At 38.5% G+C, this 24,220-nt stretch overlaps 1 protein-coding gene across 1 annotated transcript; it reads left to right on the plus strand.

Moving 5' to 3' along the window:
- Positions 1 to 1,507: 1,507 nt before the first annotated feature.
- Positions 1,508 to 24,081, plus strand: LOC122074029 (asparagine synthetase [glutamine-hydrolyzing] 2-like). The gene is made up of 14 exons (XM_042638813.1): positions 1,508 to 1,897; positions 2,838 to 2,976; positions 4,692 to 4,787; positions 5,100 to 5,241; positions 10,257 to 10,352; positions 11,791 to 11,885; positions 15,441 to 15,602; positions 19,650 to 19,730; positions 19,829 to 20,050; positions 21,245 to 21,379; positions 22,816 to 22,896; positions 22,972 to 23,058; positions 23,283 to 23,390; positions 23,624 to 24,081. Exons 1-14 carry the CDS (start codon positions 1,818 to 1,820, stop codon positions 23,864 to 23,866), a joined length of 1,767 nt encoding a protein of 588 aa, XP_042494747.1. The 5' UTR covers positions 1,508 to 1,817; the 3' UTR covers positions 23,867 to 24,081.
- Positions 24,082 to 24,220: the final 139 nt, after the last annotated feature.

A 24,220-nucleotide genomic window follows, 5' to 3' on the forward strand; every position in this document is an offset into this window, starting at 1 on the left:
CAGAATTAGGGCTAATTTGAAAGTGACTGTCTATTCCAATCGGATTTCTAAAACCATAACCCAGGAGCAAAATCCAGAATTCCGGGCTCGCTATGTTGGATGTTGTAGCCCATAATCAGAATCGGTTGATGGTACCATTTCCTAATAGAGAACGCTGGTGGCTAAGGACTAAACGGACAGTTTAAAATCCATAATCAATTCGCTAGGTATCCGTTTAATGATGTTTCTGGATTCAAATTCAGAACAAAATCTATCTAATTCAAATAGATATCAATTAATAATGATATTAATTAAATGATCTTGAGGATTCTTGAAGTTCTTACGGATTTTAAATAACGAGAAAAAGAGCTACGACAATTGAGAGACATGAATTGTTAGTGAATCATATCCTTTAGAGGGAGGAAAGTCTTGGTAACACGAGTTAAGGATGTACATGGATAGTTGAAAATCTGTATTCAATTAGCATTTATATCTGTTTATGGGTATTCGTATTCTGTCAGGAGATATCCGATTCTGATCACATCCGATGTTTATTCGATTTGTTTACATCTCTACAGTCTATGTGAAAATCATTTGTAGTTGTTACACCAATGCGATGAGTATCGGGTGACTGAGAGTCTCTTGGAACGTGCCCAAATGTTTTCAGTTGTCGGATGCTCATTGTACCTCACTGGTCACTGCTGAGGATGTGAGCTCCCTACACAAAGTCACGCTTTAGATTAAAACTACTCTCAACTATTTGTCCAGCTGTTTATTAGCTTCAAGGTCTATAATAGAACCAGCAGCCAGTTTTGTCTTTAGAACTTTCATAGCATGGGGTACTTAGTGGTAACTGGGTGGATTTAGTAACCCCACCAAAACGGTTCTTGCTACTGATATACTAGAGCAAGGTGGGATGATGTCAAGTCCACATGCCCTTCTGGGTTGGGCCACACGTGCTATAAAGGCAATTACAATGAGAGGCAACACTGTATTTCACCTCAGTTCGGATTGTTCTATGGAACTCAGAAACATGAAGTTGGAATTGAAGTATTTTTGTTGGGTTTTGGTATGTTCTTGACCTATTTTGATCTGTGATTGATCTATCCCTAATCTATAAACCCTTTTCTTTTTAGATCCTAATTGATACCAGGCCTACTCCTCCAGCGCTTTCAAAAATTGGGAATCGGATCTCAGCTGATTCGACATAACCGATTCAAGCTAAGAGACATAAAATCACTGAGTTCTCAGATTTAAGGGCCAATTCTGATCCGTAGGGACCGATTCCATTCATGATTCTGTGTTATAACTTCTAACACGCTGGTCCCACACTCCCTGCATTCCCATGACCAGAAAGTTCAAGTCCTACGTCATCATTTCATTCACCAATGAGAATTCAAGAACGTGAGCTCATAGGCGATAATAACCTTATTATAGTCGTTAGTCGGAGGAGCCATATATCATACGAGGCCTTCGGAAACTAGACCGACATCACTGAACCTTAAAACAAAGAAATAGAAAAACACAATTAGCAGCCAAAGTGGACAGAGACTGCCTGGCTGGGGACCTTTGAACCACGCGTGTCTGGGCGATCCATTCCGGAGAGATAAGTAGAAACGGTAAACACGTAACCCTAGTATCACAGCTGAATCTTTTCCACTCAAAGCCAAAAACAAAACAGAATCTTTTGAAAACAAATGTCCAACTGTTCAGATCTGATGGTCTCTTCATAAAACGTAAAACCTTCTTTTGCTCCTGGGCTCGCGCCTCCACCCCGTAAGAAGAAGGAATATCGCTCCACCGTTAGAGAGAGAGAGAGAGAGAGAGAGAGAGAAGCCATGTGTGGGATACTCGCCGTCTTCGGTTGCTCCGACAACTCTCATGCCAAACGAGCTCGAATCATCGAATTATCTCGAAGGTATGTATGCATTGTTTCTGGATTCGAAATTATAAGTTTTGGTCATTTTCGGAGTGTAGGTTAGCATCATCGTCGTTCCGTTTGATTTAGTAGGGAAACGTCATTCTTGTTAAATGTTGGTCGTTCCTGCTCTGGTGAGTAGACTCAGAACCTGTTGAAACATCCATTGTTAAGTTTATGGTCTGAAGGTTTGATGATTCTGACGAGAGCTGTGAGTTTAGAAAGATTTTGAACATAACAAAGGTAAAATGGAATATAAATACCATTTATATCAGTTTCTTTTTGTGCACCTTCAATGTGGTTAAATCTGTTCCCTACTTTAGCAACTTCATGGATTTATAATATTATATGAAAGGGCCGTTCGATAAAAACGCGTTTCTACACAGAAACGGCAGAAACGGAACAAAAAAAGTTTTGATAAAACTGTTTCCTTTTACTTGTTTTCAGAAATAGAAATTGAAATTTCTACGTATTTATGGTTTCTGGAAATGACTCGTGGCCATTCTTTCGCTAGTTACTATCGACTTCTAGAAACATGACTTATCAAACACCTTCAATTCCGTTGCTGTTTTTAGAAACGAAAATTTATGTTTCTACCCTTTCTTGAAACAAAAACGGCAAAAACGTTATCAAACTGGCCCGAAGTAGCACGTTTCTGTTAGGCAGCTAGCTTTGGGACCCAAAATAAGATTGTCCTCTTTTAATGAAAATTTCTACTGAGGAGAAATAAACCAAAAGATATTTGGGTTTTCATATGTTATTCCTTTTCTTCTGATGAATTTCATTCCCAAAGTTAAATAGTTTTGGAGATTAAAACTTGGACTTCAGGGTGTGAATCTCTATTGTAATTGTAGTTTTGATTGTTGCTCTTGGTTTTTTTAACAAACAGGATAAGAACATAATTGCTTTTTCATTGGTTTCAATTCTACCACAACTGCAGGTTGCGCCACAGAGGTCCTGATTGGAGTGGTTTACATTGTCACGGAGATTGTTATCTTGCTCACCAGAGGTTGGCTATTGTTGATCCCGCTTCAGGAGATCAACCACTATACAATGAAGACAAGACGGTTATTGTTACGGTATCTCTTGTGGTCCTATGGATAATTTATGTCATTGAAGGTTGCTTGCTGTATTATTTTCTAGGGCAAGAGATCGCTGCCTGGTCATGTAGCCCCTGCACCAGCATGGGGGCGAATGAGAGCGTGCACAGGGGATCAACATAGATGGGATTTTTTATTTCACAGGAGAATGGACGATAATTTCACGTGCTCTTGTGTCTCGGCACAGAATCCACCTGACCAGGCAGCGTTCTTTTTCCCTATTATCTAGTACTATGATCAAAAGGAAAAGACTGATCTCTAAGTATGAACCTAATTGTTTGCCTCCAAATTCAGATTTTGATTCTCAATTTATCTTTTTGAGGTCAACTCTTGTCAGTATCTTACTCTTTTTTGCAGTACTGGCCCCCGGGCTGGTCAACAGAGGTCTTGTCATATTATCTACGGTCATAAGACATTTAGCCAAATAATTTATATTTATATCTTGGTACTATTTTTGCTTGGAGCTTATAATGTTGAATTGGAAGAGCAGGATTCCTGAAGCTGACCTAGTAGTTGGGATGTGGCTTTGTTCAATTCTGTTGTCTTGTTTTTTATCACATCAAAGTCTGAGTTGTCTTATATAATCAGTTGATCTCTGTTACCTGGGTATGATAAGGAGACAGATTAAGTATGAAAGTGAATTCTGGTCATGGGTATGGCTCCTTCGAACTGTCCAGGTAAGTATTCGATCAGTAGCCCAGCTATTGCTGGATCAAAATAACTAACCTGAATTGAGACTGCAATGCTTGTCTTATTAATTATGGGCATGACTGGGAGCTTCGCTTCACCTTTTCTTCTTTGATATGTTTCCCAAGTTGGTGGAAAGTTGCTTTTTACCCTTAAATTATTGAAAAATGGAATACTGATAGTGTGGGTGTTTCCCATTTTTAAATAATCCTCAACACTCTGAAAACTATAAGGAATGAAAAATCACTATGTAATATTAGTATCTGGCCATACAGCCCTGTGCTTTGCTAGATAATCTGTCAACTCATTTGCATTCTTTGGATTGCATTGGAAATCAACATGCATTTGAGAGGCTAAAGTCGCATGGATCTAATCAAATAAGAGTAACACCATGGCCCTGCATCCCAAATCTGCATCCAACGTATCACCTTGAGAAATTGACCCTGGATAATGTCTTTTCGGAGTCTTAAACCTTAGCAGCACCTCAATCCCAGTTTTAAATGCCAACAATAATGCTATAGTGGAGTAGCCTTCCCTTATTGAACCTGAGAATACCCCAAACACTGATGTATCTTCCTGATGAACCCAGATTCTGTAACAAACATCCGTCCACATTTAGTTTAAACAAACCATCACATGGAGGTTGTCATCTAATTATCTACATGTTTGCCATTTCTCTTAATATTTAAGACTATTTTCTGCCAAATACCCAGTTGGCAATTCATCTTCATTTTTCACATTGCCCTATCAAGAATTTGATAACTCACCAGCTTACAGGATACTGTACTTCTGCATTTTACAATCCAAGCTCTAAGCCTGAAGTGCAGATGTTTCTATGTTTACGTTATAGGAAAGTTGTATATGAATATGGTTTTTAAAAGTTTATTAGTATTTTCTTGTCATCTTGTTATCATGGAAATGTACAGCAACTGCAATGATCAATGCTCTGAGGGTTTTGGTTAAAATTTTTTCTTTTATTAGTTTAATTTATAGATTTATGCCATTAGGTAAATGGGGAGATCTACAACCATATGGATTTGAGAGAAAAGCTAAAGTCTCATGAATTCCGAACAGGAAGTGACTGTGAAGTTATTGCCCATCTTGTAAGTTATTATTTTTTCTTTTTTCTTGTTCATCAGAATTCTAATTTTGAAGCAAATTTAAATAATAATAATAAAAATAGGAAAAAAAAAAGTGGAATTGACGCTTGTTTCTTGCTTCTCATAGTAAGTTAGAAGCCCATGAATATATGGGTTTGATTTGAACATAATTCGAGTGAAGAATTGGACTTGCAGTTCAAGTTAGTTGGTTTATCTATCTTTTCACCTGTCAAGCTTAATTTGTATATAAGTGGAATGAAGAATTGGACATGCAGTTCCAATTAGCCAGTTTATCTATCTTTTCATCTGTCACAGTATGAAGAATATGGAGAGGATTTTGTCGACATGTTGGATGGAATGTTCTCCTTTGTCCTTCTTGACACCCGTGACAATAGTTTCATTGCTGCTCGAGATCCTATTGGTATAACCCCCCTATACATGGGTTGGGGTCTTGATGGTATGTGGTGTAACTTGGCCTACTATGTTTCAGAATTTTGATTTGTTATCCTGGAAAATGTCTTGATGCTACTTCTTTATGAATATTGTTTTAGGATACATTGTTTTGTGACAGTACATGTTTCTGAATGAGAACACTTGTTAGGGATGCCACTTTTGTATTTCTTCAATAAAAGTCGACAGCAGCCACTTTTTTTGGGGTTGCATTTGTTATATAGGCAGTTATGTCCTCACACTTAGTTGTAAGATTTGCATAATGTGATGGTTTCAGAAGTTATCCACCGTCTGGGGCTATGGAAATGAGTGCAACTTGCTCCAAAGGTTCATATCTCAACCAACCAATAGAATGGATTATTCTTTTCTTTATACAGACTTGTGGTTGAGTCTGTTTGGACTAAAATTGCCGCATAAACTGGGGAGGGTGGCATTCCTGTCACTAAATTTGGGCTCCCACTTGACATGCCACAAGGCAGATAATGCCTCAAGTATTGAGATGAAAAGTCAGGAACTTATTTGCTATTCCTAGTTTTAAGACTTGGACCTTTGGGGTTTAAAATTATGAAAAGGAAGATGAAGATGTTGGGAAAGTATAAGGTTGGACCTTGAACTGATTTGTGGTAGGAGTGTCAACTGATAATAAACATGGTTTGAGAACTCGAGCGAAACATGCGAAATTTCACGTGTTTCGCAGGTATCGACCCAGGTCGAAATGAAACCTTAGGGAATTTTAAAAAATCACCTGTTTCGACCTAGTTTCGACCAGGTTTCCCATGTTTCTACCGAAACATGGGAAATTATGACATTCTCTTGTACATTTTTTCTCCAAAGTGTGGGAAACTGGGGGAAACAGTGGAGATTTTCATTTTTTGGCACTTATTTGTGCTAAATATCATTTTAGTAAGTGTATTTTATATTACATTTACTTAAGACATTATTCATAAATAAGGAAATACCCCCTATTTGAATCCAATAAAAATAGTTTAAAAATAAAATTCCTAAAGGATAAAAAGTCAATTCCCCAGTCTAAGAACAAAAACTGGATTTTGGTTATAGGGGCGATTTTCAACTTTTAAATGTTGGGTTTTTTCTCAATTATGAAAATTTTATAAAACCCATAATGCTAAAACATTGCTAAAAACCAAAAGTTCGGTAAAATAATCTTTTGTTTTGATATCCCTAAAATTATTTTCATTCAGACGATTTTAACAGTATTCGCGCACTTTAAAATAAGTTTGACCGGAGCATAACTATGTCATTATAACTTAGATTTAAGTAATCATAGACTTGTTTGAAAGCTGATTTTATGTTTTACCAAATACAAAAAGTCTCATGTAAAAATAAAAATCATTTGACTAGTCAAACTTTTTATAGAATGAGAGCATTTCTCTAAATGTTGTAGGGGTCGTTGCTTGGAGCAATGGCAAAGGGCTCTTTCCGCCTACGCAGTGGTGCGGGTTCAAGTCCTGGGAACCGGCCTCTCTGTAAAGGGGGTAGGGCTGTCTACCTATATACCCTCCCAGAACCCTGCTTAAGTGCGGGAAGCCTTTGTGCACTGGGTAACGGCATTTTTTTTTTTTTAAGCATTTCTCTAAATGTTGATTCTTTATAAATTAATGTGACTTAATGTTGATTTTTTATGATTTGATGTGGCTAAATGTTGATTTTAATGACTTAATGCGGCTTAATGTTGATTTTTTTATGATATAAGGTATATATAGCTTAATAATGTTAGAAAAAATAACATGCGTGCCTTGAGGGTAGTGAGTCACTACTTGGATGGAACCGCCTAGACACTCTACTTGGAATTGAGTCACTACTTTCGAGTGTTGAGTAATTGAGTCACTACTATTCAGTGTTGATTGATAACTGTTGATGATGTAATATTTTTATCTATTTTGGATCATTTGGATTATGTCTTGTGTTTTGATGTAGATTGTAGACTATATATAGTCATTATGTAGTAAAGTTTCAGAATTTAAGCCAACAAGTCAGTGTAATGATTATCGAACCTTGGGTTCACCACACAAGTAAGACTTTGTGTTTTTTTTTATGAAACTAATGATGTGAATGTGTTGGAAATGTTTAAAATAGGCTGCAGACAAAAAGTAAGACAAAAAAAAAAAACTGATTGGGGGTCAAAATCTAAGTTTCCACCATACCGGGAAAAATTCCTTGGTATCCTCGAAATTTCCTAGGTTTCCACCGAAATTTCGGTCTCCCCAGAGGTTGAAACCTGGTCGAAACCCGATACCGTGAACCTTGATAATAAAAGAACCAGATCTTTTAGGTTTGAGAATAAAAAGAAAAATTTAAGAAAACCTAGAAAGTATGTTCAGAATGATGGGGTTTATTCCCTTAGAATTTAGTGTTAATGAATTGAAAAGCACGAAACCCAGGAAAGTGGAAATCCGGTACTCCCAGATTATTGATTGGTGGAACAATTGCTCGAGTGATGATTGGCAGTTGGTGCCTAGGCTTACGGTATTTCTGCAAATATCTTCCAATCCATTTAGGCACCGTTTGATAACGTTTCTATTATTTCTGTGTCTAGAAATAGCAAAAACGGCTTTTCACGTTTCTGGAAACAAAAACGGATTTTTTGCTGTTTGATAAACCTGTTTCTCGAAACGTCTTTTGCAGACATAATGCCACTAAAAACCCCAAGAGTATCATCGGATGCCCAAAAGTCGTTTATAGAATTGTAAATAGGCATATATTTTGATTTATGTTTCTAGAAACGGGTGAAACAGAACAACTTTATCAAACGCTTTTCGGGCTGTTTCTCCGTTTCTGGGAACAAAGAAATGCAGAAATGGCAGAAATGGAACGTTGCCAAACAGTGCCTTAGTTGGATTTTTTGTTCGAATGGTTAAAATTTATTTTGGGAGGGGGTGGGGGGGGGGGGGGGGGGTGTGAGGAAATTTTGGCTGTGGTTTATATAGGTTTTGATGTGGTATATAGGCTGGAACGGGACAACAATAACACCAAATGAAATCCGGAATCGCAGTGGCCAAAATGACAGAATATGGGATAGTTAATAACTCCAGTCCAAACCAATGGATGCTGCTGATATTATAACTGAAGGATGGTCGATTAGGGTTGAACTTGGACCTAAAATGTCAGAATTATCTTAAAGGGGGGGGGGCAGAATCAGAAAATAGTAACTAGGTCAACTTACTATATCCTTCAATCCAGAGGTCTGATGGAACCCAGACTAGGGTTGAAGGAATCTGACCAGGGGAGGGTTAACATATAAAAATTCAGAACATTCTGATGGTCAGATCCTTAGAACTTAGAGGGGAATTTCGATCAGAGAACTTGTCAAATAGACTATTGCAAGCCCATAACAGACTCGAGAAAAAAATCAGATTTGATTAATCATTGAAGAACTGTAATAATTAATTAATTCAGCATCAAATTAAAGACTGAATAGTACCTTTTATGTGCCATGATGGTAAAGGGACTGCTGGGATCTTGCTGAACAAGATAGCAGTTGAAGAACGAAAGAAGAAAAATGAAAACATAGAAAGAAGAAGATTGACCAGGTTTCACCACCATAGGCCAAGGGATAGGGCTTCACCACCCAATAACCTACTGCTTCACCACAATAGGGTTGCCACTACTTCCCCATTGGAGCACAAACTCTCACAAGTGCCATTCTTTCAATCATTGAATCTGATGGGAGAGATTCCCCCTTTCTTGTATTCATAAAATATAGTAGCCAAATTACAAAGATGGAACTCTCCATGCATGGGAGAGATGCTATTGCAATGTAAGAAAACTACTTACAAAAAATAGGAACTACTTAACTAAAACATTCTTAGCAATTACAAAGAAATATCATATTACAAACTTAATAAATTAGAAACTAGATAAAGATCTTGGAAATCTCAACATCACCCAAACTCCTCCCACCCAAGCTGTCCCTGGGGCTTATTATAACTGTAAAAATATCTTCAAAGAATCCTCCCAAATCAAGGAAAACTCTCCTGCAGACCCTCCACGAAACAGCCTGGCTGGCCGCACAAAATATTGTAAACTCCCCTTCAAATACTTCGGGTCAATGGCTATTTTGGGGGCAGAATAAAGCTGGATCAGTGGGCTTAATTATAACCCATATATTGGCTCAAGTGTGCTCCTGCCTAGGACACAATTCGATGGACTTGTGCTTGCATCTGGTTTCTAAGGATGATCCAAGTCCTTGACTAAAAATGTTACATTACAATCCTATGGTTTGGGATACATTTGTTGTCATGGTCAGTGGATTGGCCCCAGCTTGGCGATCATTATATAAGGCTTTGCCAATATCGGATCTACCGTATTCAAATATGACTATATGTTAACATTTCAATTTGAGCTATTCCTTGGGATTTTGATGCTTCTTTGATGTTAAGGATATCATTCACCAGTAGCTACCTGTTTGAGCTCTGACATATTATACTTCATTAGATTCTGCTGTTGTATCTTAGAACATTAAGAGTTCCCTCCAAAGCATTAATTTTTATGAACCTTGGGTATGCATTACTCAGAGAAAATAAATGTTTGACCAATCTCATTCTGATTAAGAAGGCTGACAAGCACGATGGTTTGACCCCCTTTTGATAGTAATGCCTGGAAGATCTGCACTTATTATAGTGGAGTAGTGGACCTTTTTTGTAAAAGGATATTCATTCACTGTACAGGATTTTTTTATGGAGGGGGTTGTTCAATGTTTTTTCTGATTGTTCAGAAGAAGATTTAGGCTACATGGTCACTGGTCTTGTATGAGGTATTGAGGTCTACTGCTTGATGATATAACATTCTGCCAACTCTTTATTCTCCTTATGCTAGCTGATAGTTCCTCAGCATTTTCGGCTTTCCCTTAGATTTGGTGTACTTGATCCATTGTTTACATTTCTTTATGGGCAATGCTAGCTGAATCGATGGTTTGGTCCACTGGACAATTTCAGTTTGATAATTCATATGTATTAACAAACTGAGGTATTTGAACTTAAAAGGAGCAGCTGTCTTTGCCAGGATCAATTTGGTTTGCATCAGAAATGAAAGCTTTGAGTGACGATTGTGAACGCTTCGTATCCTTCCTTCCAGGGCATATATATTCTAGCAAAAGTGGTATGCTATCTAGTCTGCTGAGCTAATCATATCAAATTATTTGTTCTGGTAGTAGTGTTGGTTGATCTAAAGTTGAAAAGTTTCTGTTTGTCTAACTGCTAAAAATAGTGCAAGCCCCACTCCTCCCATTGTTGCAAGGAAAGTCTTGTGTAATATAATCCATGGTTACAGGTCATTAACTACACTTCCTTAAATAGAAAACAACTGGATTCATATGAAAACATGGTCACAAAGCTGATCATGGGGCTTTTTCTTGCCATGGGAAATCTGGGGACGTGTGTTGTGCTATAGAAGAACATTCCTATAAGTGGTCAAACCATCTCCCATCTCAAGTAGTTTGTTTAATTCTCTTCCCTTTAAAATAATTACTCCTGTCCTGCAAAGATTATTCTCCTTCCAATCCCCATCTCGCAAATTGAGTAATGAGCTATATTGATTTACTATTGCTCCCTCCTGCATTGGTTAGCACATTCACTAATTACTGACCTTGAAGAGAGTTTAAATAATCAATGGCAGGGGATTTTTTTATTTTATTTTTATTTTCCTCCTTAAAATCTAGGCTTTTCCAACAGGGATGGTCATTGTGGGACAGATGGAATATTGGTTCTTATAATGGTTGGAACCTCATTTTAATTAAATTATATGGCACTAAATTATAGGTTTCAAATTTTGTAAAATATTATGATTTTTCAAATGAAAAAGGAATTCAATTAACTAAAATGTTTGTTTTGCCACCTATAAAAAATAAGGTACTGTGAAAGCCTAGAAAATCTTGAAATTATTTGATGTAACTTTTATTGTTTTAATGAAAAGAACTCCATGGCCCCACATAGGTTACACCCTTCCTCTTTAGGATAAACTCAAAGAGCTAATCCAAAACAAGTACAATATGAGTACGTATTATTACCAAATGCCACATAATGTGCTACAACCCTCAGCACTTTCACAAGGGAAAATCGTTCCCTAAACAGATCTAGAATGAACGACCCCTTCTATTCTCAGTCTATCAGTAATATTATTTGTATATCTTGGATTCCATTGGAATATGAGTTGCATTTGGGATGCAAGATCCGATAGGATGAAAGAGCTGTGCATATTGCCTTGGTCCCTCTTCTAGATTCCTCATCCGACTAAAAATTACCAAATCCCTTTGCTGAACCACCTACTACAATTGCATGAAACCACTCTTTTTCCTTATGAAGTCTATTCCCACTTTTATAGCCATCAAGATTTGGGAAATCTAAGAAATGTTTGTGAACATCTGTTTCCTTGTCACTAGTTGTAACATTTTGAAAAGATCAGTAAAAAATTTGTTTTAATGTACTACTGTCATCATGATTCCCCACCCCCCTCTCCCCCCAAGGGGTTGATGTTTCAACTGTTGGTTTTTGTTCCATCTGCTATTCATTATGATCTGAGAATGTCCAGCTGTCTGCAGGTGAACTCAGGAGGTGGTATAATCCACCATGGTATTCAGAACACATACCATCAACTCTATATGATCCTTTAGTTTTACGACGGGCCTTTGAGAAGGCAAGCACTGAAATTAATGCATCTTATATTTTTTTTTTTGGCGATTAGGGGGCTAAAGTTTGGGTGTTTCTTTTATTTAATTGTTCATCCAACAGTTTGCTTTTTATGTTTTCATAATCATGTGAGTAAAAAATAGTGACCATTGATAGAAGCAATCCTGTAATAACTGCATGTATACAATCGGTGGTTCGTCAAGGAAAAATTTAATTAGTGAAATACGGATTCAAATACTTGGACTTCCATCCAGTAGTTTCTTTGCGGTAGCTTCTTAGTGGTGAATGGAAAAGATGAGTATTTTCTTTTGGTGATCATTGTGCTTGAACCTTCCATATAGTCATTTAGAAAAACTCTCACGTAACTTGGCAAGACTGGAGATAATACTTACTCATAAAATGAGATTTCATAAAATATTTTAGGTTTGTATTAGCGTCACAGATTTTCCAGATGCCACACATGGATCTGGATCGTCCATTGCCATGACTCCCATCTAAACTATAAATTTTGTGAACTAGGTTTTTTGGCCAGCTAAAATTTGCAAAGTTTCAAAAACATCACCTTTTCAGCTCTTCCTTCTCAGTGGAATCACTGTAAAGCTGGTCAAAAAACCATGAAAACTTAAAATAGTAATTAGTAAACCATTCATTGCCAAAAACAAGGTGGCTTGCTTTCTTTCAAGCCACACTGGAAGGGAGGGATAAAAACCTCTCTTAAGGCGGCGGCTAGGGTTGGTTGGGTCTTTGACCTTGACCGCCGCAGCGGTAGCCAAAGAACCCTACGCATATGTTAGGAGGGGAATTTGTGGTAGGTGAGTCAACTGTTCTAAAACCCTTATTTTTTGTGACTCCTATTTCAGCCTTATTCCATTGCTGCAAAGACTTTCCTCAGTTCCCTGATCTGAAATCAGATCTGATTATTGGTGTGGTATGTGTAACTGTTGGGATTTTGCCGAGGGTGAACCAACCTTACATCACTTGCTTAGGGTTTTCTTGAGACCCTGTAATGGAGTGTGTAAATCTGAACCAATGGTTCATCCTACCTAACCCCCCCCCCATCAGGAATTGTACCGCCAGAGATAGGATAGAGAAATCAGGGAAGACAGGGACTAAGAAACTCTGTTGGATAGGGGGGATTGCAGCTACTGAAAAGAAAGATTACCGGAGCCACAATTGTGGATGGTCCCTGGCTGCTGCAACTGCAATGATCGCTTCAACATCCAATGTGGCCTACCATTACTGTCAAATTTGCAGAGAAAAGGGAAAATCATAGAAGGAGATGGAGAGGAAGATCAAGGTAGAAGAATGATGATGGTCGGAGATATTACTAAACCACCCTCGTTTTACCATCATCTTTTTTTTTGTTTTTTTTTTATGAATAAAATATATTAAAAGAGAAGAATATACAAGAAGGGGGGCTCACAAGGAGACAAACAAGGGGAAGCCTAGCAAGAAGGGAAAAGTACACAACTCTGGGATACAAGCCATCAGTGGGGGTTGGGTAGAAGAAGAGATATAGAGAGGAAGTCCCCAGGAGACAACAGTGAGCTTGTTCTTTTGGGGAATCTCTAACCGAACGGTGGGGGAGGTAAGCGAGCTTGGTGCCAACGTCAAAGAAGATGGCATTCCAAATCTTGTTGTATAAGCAAGAGTTGGACATCCATCTTTGAAGATTCCGCTCCATCCAGAGGTGGTTGATGATGGTACAGAATGTGAGTTTTCCAACAATGTCACAAATAGTGGGCCCACGAAATGTCATATCAACCTAGATTCACTCTCTAATGAAAGGGAGGACTCTCCTAACAGCGACTGAGGATTTTTTTTTCCAGATGATGGAGGAGAAGGGGCAGGAGAAGAATAGATGATCAACATTTTCAAAGCCATTCCAACACAGCAACTGGTGGGAGAAACTTGGATCTGTCTGTAGTTGAGGTAGGATTGGGTGGGAAGACAGTTGGCAAAAGCCCGCCAGGCAGTGAAGCTATGATGGGGGATGTGCCCTTTGAACCAAAGAATTTTCCTCCAAGGGACAAGGGGGCTTTTGATCTCGCAAAGTTCTAGAAAGAGGAGGAATTGAAAAGGTTTGAGGGGGAAGGCTTCCAAATGACAGAGTCCTCTCTGCCTTTATAAGGGAGAGATTGGCCCAAATGTCATCAAGCGGGGGACTGGAGAGGGGAGAGGGGAGGGGCCCAGACCTCATTCAGGATGATGGAAGAGACAGTGGCAAGACGATCTAAACCAAGGGAATAGATGATCCTGGTGCTTACCACGTGAAGGATGACTCGGGGCAGGTGCCAAGGATTGAGCTAGAGGAAGGTAGAGGCACCATTTCCTATGGAGTAAGAGATGGCATCCATGGCTATGGGCCTGAGGCTAAGGATACCTCGCTAGACCCAAGAGGCATATGGGCCAGGGGAAGTGGACCAGAGGGAGTCTTTCTTTAAGAGATGGGAGTAGACCCAGGACACCCAGATGCTATTTTGCTTAGTCACAACTCTCCAAATGAGTTTGAGGATTCCCACTGAGTTAATGTCTTTGATGCACCTGAGGCCCAGGCCACCTTCAGATTTGGGGAGGCAAACATTTTTCCAACGGGTGGGGTGGAGGAACTTTGAGGAGTCAGAGCCTTTCCGAAGAAAGGAGCAGATGAGAGACTTGATTGCTTTGATGGTGGAGGGGGAAGAACAAAGATTCCAGACCAATAGAGGTACATTGGTCTTTATTATATGCCTGAGGGGTAAATTATCGTGTGCTATTAAAACATATAGTATATTGCCAATATTTAGTAGAAAATTCATTTCTTCTTTGATATTTATGTGGTATGAAAAATATATTTACGAATGGTGTATAAATGTATATGTTGCCTAGTTTTTATGGGAACCACTTCACATAGGAGCTTTTATAATCTATGATGGATTTCTTAGATGAGCTCATATAACCTACAATAATTATTATTCAATACTTTTTTTTTGTTTGGGGGAGGGGGTTGGTTCTCTATTCTTGCAATGAACTAAATAATATTGGTAGGTCTTGCTCAAACATGATAACAGCCATCAAGCAAATTCCTGGTCAAAAAAAAATCTCAGGTTTCTTTTGTTTTTATTTGTTCTAGCACTGATCAAAAGAACTTCTTTTGGGAGGGCTTAACCCTTTTTGATGATTTTCTCAACAAGAACCTTTCAGTTGAGTGGGTGATGCTTTACCTTGTCTGGCTTACATTAAGATGACAAAATGGTAATGCCTTTCTCAACATGAACTTTCTGTTGAGTGAGTGATGCTTTACCTTTTCTTGCTTACATTAAGATGACAAAATGGTAATTCCTTTCTTAACATGAACTTTCAGTTGAGTGAGTGATGCTTTACCTTACCTTGCTTACATTAAGATGACAAAATGGTAAAGCCTTTCTCAACATGAACTTTCAGTTGAGTGAGTGATGCTTTACCTTATCGTGCTTACACCATGAGGAGAAAGTGCAAGTTGTTCATTTAAAAGTATAAGATTATTCCTTTTCACTTTCCACCATTTTGTTATTTCTTATGCCTTCACACTTAATTCCTCCAGGCAGTTGTTAAGAGACTTATGACGGATGTGCCATTTGGTGTGCTTTTATCTGGAGGGCTTGACTCGTCCCTTGTTGCTGCTGTGGCTTCCCGCTACTTGGAAGAATCAAAAGTTGCTAGGCAATGGGGATCAAAGCTACATACCTTTTGCATTGGTCTGAAGGTGATTATATTTTCTGAATTTGTCCTATTCATTTTTGAGTTATCCGCTATATCTTCATTTTGGTTTGACTTTGTTCTATATGGTTTATGATATGTATTGATGGCACTTAGGAAGTTCAAAACAATTCAACAAGTGAGTTGTATAGATCTATTGTTTGTTATCATCTCCTCTAGGCAATCTATAAACTGTAGAGCATATGACCGTGTATTTAGGAGTACTTAGAGCTTTTGCTCCATGCCCCACTTTAGTAGAAGCTTATACTAGCAAAAAGGTCTTTGTGTTCTTACATTATAAATTGTAATGGTAAATGAAGTTTTTCACATATATAATATATATATATATATATATATATATTTTTGGGGAGTGGAGGGTAAGTTACCAGTATGGGCTGTCCTGATAAGCTTCTCATAACCGCTCAAATATCCGCAACACGGAAAATCAGATGGATCCCAAATTTTTTGAATGGGTAGAGCCCAAGGTACATTGCCTACTGTTCCAGTCTAAACAGAGTTCACCAAAGGGCAAAACAAGCTTTGAAAATCTAGGCAGTATGAGAGGATGCATGGACATACATAGACAGCAGAAAAATCCATGGATAAATGGACATACATGCCAGGGTATTTGATTTTGTCTGAAATTTGGCACGTGGGTAGTGCATAAGGTTTACAACTAATCCAATTGTCAGTTGGCGAAAACCAACTGTCCATGTGGCTTGATATGGTGAACCATCCAGAGAATTATCATGACAGACTGTCTAAATGAACTTGTGCACCATCCCTTTTTTCCTTCTTTCATTGTGGGATTATATCAACTCAATGTGTGCATGTTATCTGGAAGACTTTTTCCTAGTATACCCCTTTCATTTAGACGGACTGTCTAAATGAACTTGGCCTTTTTTGTTCTTTATTTTCTGTTTTACTGTACTTTGAACTAAAGACGACTTATATGCAAGAGCGTGCTAAAAATTCTTATCCTCTTTTTTACTAAAATGCTTTATCATATTAAATGATTAGTGGTTTCTTTGTAATTTTCTTTTAAGTGGAGATGTCGAATCATATATAATAGTGTTATAAAATCAGTTTTGACTATGTATTGAATAAGTTATGGAACTTAGGAAAGCTGCCTATCTTCCATGCAAATATAGTTGTTATGTTGAGATATATTTGTACTAGGATAAGGAGAGGTGTCTTTTAAGTGTTCAGTTGAAGTTAAATAGATGTCTAAAAGTGGGGTCAGCTGTAGAATACATATATATATATATATATATTAAGCCAGAGTGGGTTTGGGTCGGGTGAGCAGGTGGGAGGTGGGGGAATAAGGAAATTTAAGCCTAGTGCATATATGTAGGGTCACAGGATGGGTTTCGGTGTGTTGGGATTTAGGGATAAGGTTACTCAGGCCTGGCCTGAACTTGCCCGATTAGTATAGGCTTCAAGGATCCTGCCCAAGTCCAACTTATTTATAATCAAGAGAGTTCACTCTGGCCCAATTAGAGAATAGAAAAACTAAGAAGAAGAAACAGGGAAGAAGGAAAAAGATTAGGAAAACGGTAGAGCGGGAGAGGTTAAGGTAAATAAGAACAAAAGAAAATTGTGAAGGAGTAGGAGAAGGAAAAAGAAGAGAAAGGAGGAAGGGTGGAAGATTTGAGGCATGGAGGTCTGTTGATGAAAATAAATATTCTTCCTAAGGTCTTTGGAGTTATTAATTGATTTTTTGGTACTCAAACTATTAATTGATTGGGATGAGAAAAATATTTCACTTTGTATTAATTGATTTTTTTTTTTTTGGTATATTCAAAATTATTATTGATTGGGCTGACAAAAAATTGTCACCTTGAGGTGAGTAAGAAACTTGATTTGGTTGCACCGAGGGCTGCTATTATGTAAATTCCTCATGACAGTAGATATCAGAGGCATATTTTGGTTTGAAGGTGATATTGATATATTGGAATGGAGTAACTGGGGTGGGGGGGGGGTGTCCCAAGCAAAAAGCTAGTGTGGCAGGGAGAGGATCTCTCTTTTTTGTTTTTAAAGCGTAAATTTGCAATTTAGAGCCATAGTACTTGGACTGCATTCTTTTTCTTTTTCACCCTCTTTATTTTTCCTTCATCCTTAGGATGGGGGTGGATTTTATCTGTCGTCTGTTGCCGGTGGGGCTTCAAAGAGTTGGGGGTAGAGGTTTACTTGTCTTGTTTCTTTCTTTCTCTTGCTGGTAGTTGGCTCAATCCTTTGCCTATGTGAGGCATCAAGTCCTTAATGGAAGAGTCAAATCCCTCTTGAAATGCTCCATCCAGAAAACTTTCTTTAAAAACAAAAAAGGCGCTGTTGTGAGGGATGACACGGGATATTCCCTGATCCAAGCCAAATTGTTTCGCCACCCTATCTGGCCTGTATTGCACAACAGGCTCATGTTGCTTCTCTTCGGGAGTGATGATCGCTATCAAGTCACCTGGAGTTACGATTTGTACAAAATCGACAATCTCATGGTTCTCTGCAGGGTTGGAGGGTCGAACTAAGCGTTCCCTATCATCCCCAAGCACGGTGACTATGGGTGGGTTTGAATTAGGCTCAACACCTCTGCGGTTAACCCTTTAGTGGCTCACTGCCTGTCCCTGTGTACCAGTGCCAATACATGCCCAATGCACGAGGCTCCCACCACTGCGGGGTCTGGGGAGGGTCATAATGTATGCAGCCTTACCCCCAATTCGTGGAGAGGCTGTTTCCTGAGGCAACTTTCCTTTCCCACCTAGATTAATATGGACTACAGAAGCGCCCAAAAAAAAAATTTTCTTAGATCCTCATGAAATCTTGACCAGCCATCTAAGTCATCTGGGCATACAAATGTTAAATAGGTACGTCCTATCCAAAGATTCATGTTTTATTCTACCGTCAGGTTTTATGGCAATGATGATATATTGATGTTCTCATGGAGTTAATTAAGACATGGGAACTCTTCCCAGTCAGTGGTCAAGCTAAGGTGGTATCTCCCCCCCCCCCTCTCTTCTTTTGGTGGTTAGGGGGACCATAGGAGGAAAATTTGTGAACAAATTATGACAAATACCATTTGGTCAGAGCATAGAAGAAAGATCAATTAGATATTGTCCCAATGGTTATAAGTCTTAAATGAGTTTAGAGTTACAATCCATAGGCTGTTTTTTAGACAGTGAATAATGTAATGATGACAATTTAATTTTCTACTTGCCATAAAAAAGGCACCAATGCATATGACACTGTATGGTACCATAATTTCTGTATATTGCTTTCGTAGAATTGGTAGTCTTAACATATCAACATAGAACAAACTGCCATGCTATATTAGGTGTCATATAATGTATAGCATCGTCCGAAGAATTGGTTTCATCATCAACATTCAAATGCCACCTCTTTGAGCCTAACACTTAAAATTTATCTTGTTCAAGAAGTTTGAAGTAGTATCACACACACAAACACTCAGAAGTATCCACTAGTGGTGTTTACTGCATTATAGATGACCAATCTGTGAGTTATCTAAAACTCTGTTGGGATTCAGTTCTATGTGAATGTTTTGAACCTTGAGACAGACTTACTGATGCTGATAATCTGATTTCAAACTCTGGGGGATAACCCATAGCGGCATCGCTGTCTTGAAGATGGCTGCTTTATGAGGTGCTCAACAGTTGTGATTTGCATTCATCTTATATAATCTATATGCATCTCTTGATTTTACACATTCAGACACATTTTCTCCCCCTTCTTCCCAGTTCCTCATTCATCCTATATTGATATCATGCATTTAGGTTAGATGATTTGAGTCTCAACCCAAAATGTAGGATCATGCTGCTATCTCTAAACTCTAGGTTAACTTGCTTCTTAGCTCATCGGTACCTACATAGAGGTTTTGCTTTTCTCAAATATGTATCTCCTTCAGAATAAGGTCCTGAATACTTTGTTGATAGATTTATATGCTTGAGGTTTTATTTTTATCTTATTATCTATTTTCTAGTAGTATTTTTTCTGCATACCTTATCATTGAACTTTCTTATTTTTCCCATGCATGTTTCTTATTCAGGGTTCACCAGATCTTAGAGCTGCAAGGGAGGTTGCAGATTATCTTGGTACTCACCACCATGAGTTCCACTTCACAGTTCAGGTAGTTTCTTTTCTAGTTCATGTAGCAGGTAAGAAGAAAAGCCTATTGGGTTTGTCCTTTGTAATGCAGGATTTTGAAGGTTTCTTTTGTCATATCAGGAAGGGATAGATGCAATTGAGGAAGTCATTTATCATATTGAAACGTATGATGTGACTACTGTCAGGGCCAGCACTCCGATGTTTCTAATGTCTCGGAAAATTAAATCATTGGGTGTAAAGATGGTTCTTTCTGGAGAAGGTTCTGATGAAATTTTTGGTGGTTACTTGTATTTCCACAAGGCACCAAACAAGGAGGAGCTTCATCGTGAAACATGTCAAAAGGTAATGCAAGGAATGCTTTTTTCCTGTTCCTGTTATTGAATAGAAGTAAAAACTAGCCCCCCACCCCCCCCCCAAGAAGAAGAAGAAGAAAAGGTTAGCTTGCTCATATTTTTTATAGAAAAAAATATTACTGTTTGGGCCAACAAGGATTCCTTCTCTGACACCTATTTATTCCACCTGGAAAGATGATGTGTCAATTCTGACCCTTGGATGTGTAGGAATTTTCTGGATTGACTACTTGTCAACTTTCAAAACCAAATTCAGTCATTTGCCCTCTCTGTGATGGCATACCCTCCCATGTATGTGCATGCATCCCCTTATCAATCAGTACACTGTCTTTGTAGTCCAGAATTTTTTAATACTGCATTTTGTTATATTTCGAACTCCATTTGTTCTGAAACTTGACATGGCAACAGGGTAATTTGGGGGTCTACTTGTCCACCAACTTCCATCCCATACAACTTCCCATATTGCAGAATCATGTCTGTCAACCAGAGATCCCTTCCTTGTTGTGTCAACCAGAAAACCTGCTTCCGTTTTTTATCATGAGCATTATGGTCTAGTTTCTTGTTACTGAGAAATATTTTTGAGTACCTGAGTTTACAGGGTATATATATATATATATATATAATTAGATTGCTTATATGTGCTGTTTATGGCAACATATTGGACTGGGCCAGCCTTGCCCAAAATTTGGCCTGTCTTGCACATGGTTTAAGTGGTCTGGGTTGTGATCTGATGCTAAAGTTGTGCTTGGCTTGGGTTTGGACAGACCTTGGCGAGTTCCGAGCCAAACCAGGCCACGATATAGACAGGTAAGTAGATTTTGGGGAGATGTCTTTTACGTGGTGCTGTCAAGACAAGCTTTGCTTTGATTGCCCACCTACTTGGGTTATCTGGAGGGCTGATCTGGCCAATAGGTTTTTGGATTGGTAGGCTCTGTACTGCCCCTTGAGTTGGCCATTTGATTAATTTCAGACCCCATCGCAACTGTATGGCCCACTTTGTATCTGTGCAGGTATATTGTATTTTATAAATATTTGTGTGCATGTTAACCATAAGCAGAGAAAGGTATTAGGATGTGAAGCTGGGGCTGCCAGAGGCCCAGAGCCCATTCCATGTGGTCATAATTTTCTACTTACCATGCCTCCTGTATTGATGTGGTGAACTAATGTTTGTTTTTCCTTATGTCAGATTAAAGCTCTTCATCTATATGATTGCCTAAGAGCAAACAAATCTACTTCAGCGTGGGGTGTGGAGGCTCGTGTTCCTTTTCTGGATAAGGAGTTTATAAATGTTGCTATGGGCATTGATCCGCAGTGGAAAATGGTATGGATGCTACTCCTGAACTGTTCTCATTATGTTATCTTGTCCTTGTCTAGCTGCAAAAACATTTCAGCACCCCAAGCATGTTCTTTGAGCTTATCGAGTGTTTTGGGATGCATGGAAACACTTTCATATGTGTTAGTATAAATTGTCATATTATTCTATAGTTCAAGCCTACCTAATCCGAGGCAGTATAGAATTAGAAGCTTGGACAAACTGACTTTAAAATAGCCTCAAGGATTAAAATGATCTGGAGCCCTTCAAGTCCTGCATATGTATGCCTTGACTTGTGTTCCTTTTAGTGGTTTCCAATGCTTTGTATCTATCAGAGGTCCATTTTTATTTTTATTTATGATTTTACTATTCATGTGTGCATGCTATGACCTTAAAAAAGGGTAGGGAGCCCTTTCAAGTCCTGCGCCTGTATGCCTTGACTTGTATTCCTTTTAGTGGTTTCCAAAGCTTTGTATCTGAGTATCATTATTGTTATGGGAAAAGGTTCTCTGAGCCTAAGGCTAAGGCGTACACTGTGCCCTCTTACATGAATTAATAAATTTATTTTAAAGAGAAAAATATAATGATTTAAAAAATCAGCGTGAGAGGGTGTGGTCCATGTGGAGTACCCTGCTTGCTCAGAGATGAGAGAACCCTCTCTCAGTTATGATTTCTTATTCTTGCGTGCATGCTAACTATTGTTCACAATTGGTATGAAGTGAAATGCTGATGGTTAGAATCAAGGACTATGACTCATATTTTCCACAACAGACCAGACAGGGAAGCGGAAAGTGGCCAGTTCTGGTTGTCCGGGTCTCTGTGGCCAGTAATCAATCAAGAGGGTGGACCTTGGTGGGTTGCTCCATCGTGAACAAATGGTCATGGGTTCGAGTCAGGAATCAGCCTCTCCGCAAAGCGGGGGTAAGGCTGCATGCATTATGCCAGTGGCGGGAGCCTTGTGCACTGGGTATGCCTTTTTTTTGTGGCCAGTAATCAATTAGGGAGCTGACAACTGGAAGAGGGCAGTTCAGTTCAACTTAGTTTGACCTGCCAGCCAGTCCTCATCTGGAACTATGATATGGCATACCTATCTTGCATTTTAGAAATTCTTCTAGTTAATCCTCATAATTTGGCCTGGAAACCGTAGCAAAGTTTTTGTATGCTGTAAGTCTCGGTACTTAGAATTGATAGGTTTATTTCTACATTGTTATTGTAAAGTCTCAGTACTTAGCATTTTTTTTTTTTTTGGGTTAAAAGCAAAGCATTTTAGAAATTCATTTAATACTCATAATTTGGCCTAGAAACTGTAGCAAAGTTTTTGCTGTGCTGTAAGTCTCGGTACTTAGAATTGATAGGTTTATTTCTATATTGTGATTGTGAAAAGGAAATCTATGAATTTATGGATACCTACCTGATTAACCCACATTCTTACCAAACAATCACAGGTAAGAGCTGATATTGGTCGCATTGAGAAGTGGGTTCTACGCCATGCATTTGAGGATGATGAGAACCCTTATCTGCCTAAGGTTTGTCATGATTTGTCTTTATTGCCATTTCTGGTACTGTCAATGTTGTTCCAACTATCCTCTCTTTGGTTTCAGCACATCTTGTACAGGCAGAAGGAACAGTTCAGTGATGGAGTTGGTTACAGCTGGATTGATGGCTTGAAGGATCATGCAAACAGACATGTACATTACTACCTTGATTTTTTTTCAAATTATTTATAAGAACTAAACTGTGTAAAGTGACAAAAGATGCAATGTTGACCTCCACAACAATGTGAGAAAATGTAAAACTGACATTCATTGAGAGGATATTACACAGGATTATATTCAGTTAGGGAGAGGGTGGAGGGGGAAACATTATTTTGACCAAGGCAACTAATGGTGATTTTTCCTTTCCTTAACGCCAGGTCTCAGATGCAATGTTGACTAAGGCAAGCTTCATTTATCCAGAGAATACCCCCACAACAAAAGAGGCATACTACTACAGGACTATCTTTGAGAAGTTCTTCCCCAAGGTTTGGATGCTGGCTTCACCACCCCCACCACCCCACACCCCCCCCAAAAAAAAAAAAAATTTATTCATTTTCTATCATTTTTCTTTTGGTTTCTAAAGAAAATAATATTTTTACAGGAGATGCAGTTTTGCAAAAACCAATTTCTTCTTTTGTTTCTTCTTATTTCCTTTTCATATTTGCTAATTGAGGCCAACAGTCGTGTTTGTGTGTGACTAAACAATCCTTTTGGACAGAATGCTGCAAGGTCAACAGTCCCAGGTGGTCCTAGCGTTGCATGCAGTACTGCTAAAGCACTAGAATGGGATGCCACATGGTCTAAAAATCCTGATCCCTCAGGCCGCGCTGCTTTAGGTATTCATGCTGCCGCTTACAATGAAGCAGTGGATACACTTTCTTCGGTGAATACAAGTTCGTTGCTTGATATTCCTCAGAAATTGCAGGAAGGCATTGTAGAGGCCACTGCATTAGCTGTTTAAGGTTTCTATCCTAATTTATTTGTCATACGAAGCTTAAACTAGGTTGCATTCAACTCTAGTTTTATTTGAAAGTGTACGGCATTGGAACATTCATTTCAGATCCTTTGGTTTGTTAATTCCAGTTTGTTATTTTCTCCTTCTCCATGGTAAGAGCATGGTTGTACTACTTGTAAGGGTGAATTAGATCCCAATTCTATCATTTACCCTTCCATGCATTTTTGACCCGTAAATACTTTTTCCTGATTCTACACACAAAATTATTGGAATAGATTGGTGTCTGATAACCTAATGAAAAAAATATTTCCGGAACAAGGCGAAGCTGTGAAAAGTTAAAACCTTAACCCAAAAAATGTG

Source organism: Macadamia integrifolia, chromosome 3 (assembly GCF_013358625.1).
Source record: "Macadamia integrifolia cultivar HAES 741 chromosome 3, SCU_Mint_v3, whole genome shotgun sequence".
Lineage (NCBI taxonomy): Eukaryota > Viridiplantae > Streptophyta > Magnoliopsida > Proteales > Proteaceae > Macadamia > Macadamia integrifolia.